At 46.5% G+C, this 7,096-nt stretch overlaps 1 protein-coding gene across 2 annotated transcripts in view; it reads right to left on the reverse strand.

The window, feature by feature from the left end:
- MAP3K3 (mitogen-activated protein kinase kinase kinase 3) overlaps nucleotides 1-7,096 on the reverse strand; it is a 34,394-nt gene that overhangs the window by 2,040 nt on the left and 25,258 nt on the right. For both annotated transcript variants that reach the window (XM_010008075.1, XM_010008081.1), the window contains 4 exons: nucleotides 6,034-6,182; nucleotides 3,723-3,854; nucleotides 2,912-3,041; nucleotides 1,118-1,295 (listed from right to left, as the gene is read on the reverse strand). In XM_010008075.1, the coding sequence (XP_010006377.1) occupies nucleotides 1,118-1,295; nucleotides 2,912-3,041; nucleotides 3,723-3,854; nucleotides 6,034-6,182 (589 nt within the window). The remainder of the gene's footprint in view (nucleotides 1-1,117; nucleotides 1,296-2,911; nucleotides 3,042-3,722; nucleotides 3,855-6,033; nucleotides 6,183-7,096) is intronic.

A 7,096-nucleotide genomic window follows, 5' to 3' on the forward strand; every position in this document is an offset into this window, starting at 1 on the left:
GCTATTTAGGAAAAAGAAAATTGGAGAGGGGCCTGCAGCAGTGGCAGAAAGCCAGGGGGGTAGATTTGTTACGTTTTTGAGCCTCTGGGCCATATTCATCCACTCTGGGACCAACTCTGCACTGGAAAATTCTGACCCCCCCTAAATAATGATCAGGATTGTAGGAACTGGAGCCCGGCCAACGGCAGCGTCGCTTTGATGGGAATGGACCCATGGAGGCACCAAGAGGAAATCCACAACTGCATCAACCCAGGGGGAAGGGCACGTGCTCCACTCTCTCCCCAAACATCCCAAGTGGGAGAGTCTGCAGGATTTAACTCTTTGCCTCCGAGACACGTTTCAGCTTTGTCTCCACTCTCTGTTTGTAGAGGAAACAGGACAGGCTTTGCTCTTCTGTGGAGAGACAAACCAACCTGTGTCGCTGCCATTTGAGTTATTTTTATCATCTCACCTTTTTAAGGCCTCCAAAATGAACATTTTGACACAGGCCCATTTTGCTCTTCCCTTCTAATAGAGGGTTTTTTTTCTCCTTGGCTATGCCAATAACAGCATAGCTGCAGTTTCCATTCATGCATAGCTCAGATCACCTCTGATCTGACCTCTGTCTTTTGTGTTGTTCCAGGTTTGGGCATCTTTCCTTTACAGCTTCAATTTTATTCATTTCCAGTGTGTTATAAGCACACCTCTCATTTTAAAAAACAAATGAATGGACTCTCCCTAAACACCCTTCAGCCTCTCTTATAAAAGAAGGATGGAAACCTCACACTGCTCACAAAATCAGCCTGAGGGAGGACAAGTGGAAATTGATTCTCTCTTGTAAGGGCTATAAAAGGATGGAAACCTCGCACAGCTCAGAAAACAGAAAACCAGCTCTCAGTTTGAGGGAGGAAACAGAATTCTTCTTAAAAAAACGAGAAGAGCAGTTTGACATTGCAGAGCAGAGGCTGCAGCAGGTCATGTCTGCAGTTTCCATCAACTCCTACAGTTCACATTAAACTCTCGATCCAGACAGAATCTGGTTTGGGATACATGGATGACAAACGTGTGTGTCTTATCACCCTCCAGAAAAGCTGGAAATGGTAATTGTAAATCTAGGGACAGAAAGCTCAAGTCTCACCATACATCTGCTTTTCTTCCATAGCCTTCTCCACTGATCACCTCTGGGCTCATCCAGTACGGGGTGCCAGTGACGGAGCGGATGCCCGTGCCAGACATGCAGATTGTCTGCAGCCTTTTGCTGGCCCCAAAGTCCCCAAGCTTCACATTCCCAGCAGAATCACGGAGAATATTGGCTCCTGGACAAAAAAAGAAACAACCAAAGAATGGAGACAGCTGTTTTCATGCAATCCAGCTGTTGGCTCTGCAGCCTACAGAGCTGATATCCAACCCAGAAGTACCCGTAGCTCATGGTGTGGCTTTTTCCCCACAAAGCCTCAGGTGACCTGCTAAACATCATCTCTTTATTTCAGGCTGTAGAGAAGCCAACTGCTAATGGCTGCAAATGGGAAAAACTTCAGGGGAAAAACACAAGGAAGTGAAGGGGGAAGGGAAATGAGAGCTGAGTCAGCACCATCATTGTTACATTGGCTGTAAACAGCTCAGCCAGCCCATGCAGGGCCCCCAGGCCAAGGACTTGGATACTACTACGTGGAGAAGGATTTTCTTGGGATGCTGCTTTGGGAGAATAACCATTGCTTTCTGGTCAGCTGCAGAACAGATGTAGCTAATTAAACTGCTTTGAACTCCTACAATAAACAAGCCAGTCTCCACTTCTCTTGGCCAGAGGTCCTGAACGTGAAGCACCAGGGGTAAAAAGCAAACCTAAGAGCTTTGCTTGTATGTGGACACAAACTGAGCCTCACACAAAAAACAATTCTTCCTCCAAAGCCACGATGAGATCAAAAAGCCTGCGTTGCCATTATCTGGGCAGTGAGCTCCTTCTCCTTGTGCTGGGAGAGAGATTTATCCCTTCACTTCCCCACTGGAAGAGCTAAATTCAGAATGATGAGTCTGTCCATGCAGCACCCTGAAGGCAAGTTAACAGTTTGGCTTGGAAGATGGGTGCAAACTACTGAATAACCCACCAGGTAGGAGAAAATTTGATAAAGAGCATCACATGAGCTGTACATGAGGTATTGTTCTAGAATCAGGAGCTCATTTCCCTTTGCCAGCCTGGAGGGGAGGCAAGAAAGATTTACAGGCAGGAACAAGAGGATATTTTTCCTGTAGTGAGCAACCCTTATGGTCTCTCTACAGCACAGAAAAATCTGGGTGCTGTCTGGCATATGTGTTGATAGGAACTCTTAGGGAGACTGGCTGGCTCCACAGGGTTACATTGGAAGAGGAAGATTAAGGACTAATCACAGGGTCTCTACATGGAAGATTTTAGAGGTTTCTTACACAGAAGAGGCAGGACAGTCACAAGAGCCTGAGGTACGCAGGATTGTCAAGAGCAGGCACGGAGCTCTTATGGCAACTGGTGTGCCTACCAGCTGAAATGGTACTTTGGCCAAACAGAGAGAACATCAGAGGGAATTCACAGGGACCAGAGCGTGCTGCCTTATGGGGGCAGTGCAAGTCAGGTGGCAATTCAGCCTCATCTTGATGAGGTCTGAGAGAAAGGTGAGAAATTAGAGAGGAGTATTCCTAACTATTGGAGGCTTCCAGTCTTCCTTACTATATCCCACTGCCACACTCTCAGGTCCTGTAGAGACAACAGCCTAATTTCCCTCCCTCAGCCCAGAACACAACCTTCCCTAAACCCTACACGTGGCTATAAGACCAAAAAGGGATAACTGAGCAAAGCAACGTTCAGAAGCCTCAGCCAGGATCCTGAATTCTTAACACTTGGCTTCTCTTTTCAGAGTCCCTCCAGCACGTGGCACACACATAAATCACCAGCTGATCTCACCCTTTATGTCCCTGTGCACAATCATGTTGCTGTGAAGGTAGGAGACTCCCTCGAGGATCTGGCGGGTGTATTTCCGCGTCACGTTTTCCGTGAGAGCACCATAGGCCTTCAGCTGGTCCTTCACTGACCCCTGCACCAAAAGCAAACAGAAAGGATTGGCAAAGAGATGACAAACCACAAATCTTGCAGGCCCCATTCAATTCCCATGAGCTGTGTTATACACCAAGCCAGCACAGTGATGAATTCTAGCCTCTTCTAAAGCCCTTTTGTGAGGCTCTCAGAGCATCTCTGCCCTGTGAAGCCCCCTTGAAGAAAAAGCAAGGACACATTTTACAGTCAAATCTGTCTGCTTCCTCCATCCTTGAGCTGTGCTGGTACAACTCTTTGTGAAGACAAGCAATAAAATAGTGCAGCAGACTGCCCTGGGTCAAAAGTCTCCTGTTTTTCAGGGTCAGTTTTAGCCTAATTTGCTGTACTAGACAACTGCTAATTCAGTTAGCCTGATTTACAAGTTGGCTCGAGTCCTCTGAAGTACTTTGTTAGAACAAATTAAGACTGCAGAAAAGAGCTGGTGTTAGTGACTAATGAACAGAATGTATTTCAAGCACAACACACTAAACAAAGATGTGACTTGGGCATAAATAAAAAGAAAGTGGTGATATTATTAAAGCCGGTATGAGAAAGGGGCTTACCTAGAAGGGCATAAGGTGGATTACACAGTGAGGGTAATCACAGCAACTAATAAACCAACTAATAAAAGCATCCATCTCCCTTTATGATCTGTGACTGGGCTGCTCCTGTCAGCTCTTACCCCTGGCATGTACTCCATGAAGATGGTCAAGGTCTTCTCCGCTCGATCCCGTAAGCAGCCGTAATACTGAACAATCCGTTCGTGCTGGAGGTTCTTCAGCAGCTGAATTTCACACTCCAAGGCACTCACTTCCTATGGATGTTGAAGGAGAAAATAAGGTTCTGACCCCAGGAAATATTCCATCCTAATAAATCTGTCCATGCCACAGGAAGGATGAGGCCACTACTACACTGAAGAAGTATAATCATAGAATCATGGAATGGTTTGGGTTGGAAGGGACCTTAAAGATCATCTAGATCCAACCCCCTGCATGGGCAGGGACACCTCCCACCAGCCCAGGCTGCTCCAAGCCCCATCCAACCTGCCCTTCAACACTGCCAGGGATGGGGCAGCCACAGCTTCCCCGGGCCACCTGGGCCAGGGTCTCACCACCCTCACACCCAAGAATTTCCTCCTCATGTCTCACCTAAATCTCCCTCTTCCAGTTTTAATCCATCCCCCTCGTCCTCTCACTCCCTGCTCTTGTCCCAAGACCCTCCCCAGCTTTCCTGGAGCCCCTTCAGGCACTGGAAGGTGCTCTAAGGTCTTCCTGGAGCCTTCTCTTCTCCAGGCTGAACATCCCAACTCTCCCAGCCTGTCCCAGAGCAGAGCTGCTCCAGCTCAGGAAGGGCCAACATTACCAGTGCTTCACATCGATCCTTACTGTGTGATAAGCAGGTAAGTACTAGTGCAGAAGCTTTGACAGAACCCAGGCAGTATCATATACGGATTTTGGACCAGAAACACTTTGTTTCTTGTCTTGATTCTGCCAGCTGAATGGCTTTGGCCAAGCTGGTTGGAACCATTTTTCTCACACAACCCAGACATAACCTTACTGATCACCCAGCTGAGGGCAGTGAGTGTTAATTATGACAAAGCTCTGAACAGTCACAGAATTACAAGGTATCTTCCTGTAGGCAAGTCCACCCATTAGACAGCAAGACTAGAGGTTCTAAGAGATCCAGACTTCTTCAGTCACCCAGTTCTGATTTTCCCACTGATGATTTTACTTGAATCAACCTCAGAAGGAGTTTCCTTTCTCTCTTACTTCAAACAACTTGCAGCTGTGCACATGAAACTGATTCTCTGCTTTATTCCTGCCACAGACAACAGGACATCACAGTGAAAGGCTCAGTGTTATCCAACAACTTCACACTCAATCACAGGTGTTTGTTGCCCAGGAAAAGGATCAGGTTCTTGCTGAATCCAGGGAATGAACAGGATGAACATCAAAGGTACCAGAGCATGAGGATTTATGGACATAAGAATGATGGTTTTCCCACTTAACTCTCCCCGCTCTTGCCTGGGAAGGTGCCAGGTTCCCTGCTCTCACTTTGGGAGAGGATGCAGCTCTTCAGGAGCAAAGACCTGGCTGCTGCAGAAATTCATGAAACCAGAGGAAGTTGCTTAATTGGGCCAACTGATAGTTTCAGGTTTGGAGTTTCAGTGTCTTGAAAACACAACCCAGCTTGTTCCTTGGCTCAGAGTTACTGCCTGATTTACAACATAGACATGGTAGAACTTAAACCTTACCAACTTAGGACTTATCTTGGCACCAATATCCCAGATAAAATCAGAAAAATTAAATCTTCATGGATCAGTTATTCCAGCTCAAAGTGAGTTTGTTCATCATTGAGAAACTAGTACAATGTTAAAATAAAAGCAAAGAACCCAAGAGCCATTCCAGCTGCTGCCACTGTGCAGGGAGTCATGTGCTGTCCCAGCATTTCAAGGTGCCCCTTCCCATCCTCTTCCCACTGTTTCTACTGAGTTGTCCCATCACTGCTCTTGATTGATTTACACACCACAGTTCAATTGGTTTTTGAGGACAAGGAGAATTCAGAAGTGGAAACCAGTAATTAATCTGCTTGATATTAATATGTTTAACCACCATATAAGCCCAGACTGTGGGTTTTGCAAGTGTAGGCAGCTTTTTTGTTTAAAAAAGAAAAAGGTCTTACTCCTTCTGGGTTTAGTTTCATTCACATCCATGTCTAACCAGGAATACAGGGCAGTCTAGTGTTCCTCAAGTAACCTGGCAACTAACCAAAAAGCTGAGAAGGGAAAGCCAAAAATGAAGACAGAAAATGGATTTCAGTTTCAGCTGAAGTTAGTAATATGGAAAACTAAATTTTAAATGACTCCTACTCTTCTCCACATGGCTTGAAACCCAAGTACAACCTGAATATGATGCCAACTTTTGAGGACAGATACAGGCACTTCACAGGATGTCAAAACTCAAATAAGGGATTTTAGAAGTTCTGAGAATTACCTTGCTTGTTTCAGGACTCTCTGGGTCAAACTGGACCTGCTTTGCTGCAAGCTCTCTGCCCGTGTCCACATCATAGCACAGATACACACGACCAAAGGCCCCCTGGCCCAGCAGCTTCCCCCGGCGCCAGTTGATTGGAGCACTTGGCGCTAAAAAAGAGCAGAGATTGTGTCATTTCTCATGGTACATTTTAAAGATCACAGAATGGCTTGGGTGGGAAGGGACCTTAAAGATCATCTAGTTCCTCCCACCAGCCCAGGTTGCTCCAAGCCACATCCAACCTGCCCTTCAACACCGCCAGGGATGGGGCAGCCACAGCTTCCCCGGGCAACCTGGGCCAGGCTCTCACCACCCTCACAGCAAAGAATTCCCTCCTCATGTCTCACCTAAATCTCCCCCTTCTTCCAGTTTGAACCCATTTCCCCTTGTCCTCTCACTTCCTGCCCTTGTCCTAAGCCCCTCCCTAGCTTTCCTGGAGCCCCTTCAGATGATGCTGATCTTTCTGAAGACCCATCTCTATCCCACTGGGACTGAAACAGGGGTTTTGCAGTGGAAGAAGCAGACACAAGGGAATCTCCCAGGGCAAGGGAGTTAATGGCAGAACCATGGACAGAATCCAATCTGCAGACTCTCAGAACCTGCTAACTGGTGCCCTACTCTCATGAAATGGTGAAACATTTTGCCAAGATACACTACAAATTATTCAATCAAGTTGATGAAATTTCATCCCACCAGCAGAGTGGATTCTACAACATCACCATTGCAAGAGATGGGGCAGCAATTAAACAGCATCTTCAAACCCTTGATCTGCAGTTACTACAAGCATCAGAGGAAGAGCTGAAATACCCTTTCTAAATCAATTGCATCCAACTGGGCATGAGTTGAAAGCTTCTGGAACAACTTGAAGAACATTATTTCCAAGTTCTCTGTCAAACCTTGATTAGTTTGGGGTTCATTCTCCTGCAGGAAGCATTGCACTGCAAGGTTATCTCAACAGCAGGAAAATGAGGAGTCATAATTCCCTACTAGACACTGACAGGGCAGGAGCCAGAATGTGAGCACT

This window comes from Chaetura pelagica, unplaced genomic scaffold (assembly GCF_000747805.2).
Source record: "Chaetura pelagica isolate M959 unplaced genomic scaffold, ChaPel_1.0 scaffold520, whole genome shotgun sequence".
In the NCBI taxonomy this organism is placed as follows: Eukaryota; Metazoa; Chordata; class Aves; order Apodiformes; family Apodidae; genus Chaetura; species Chaetura pelagica.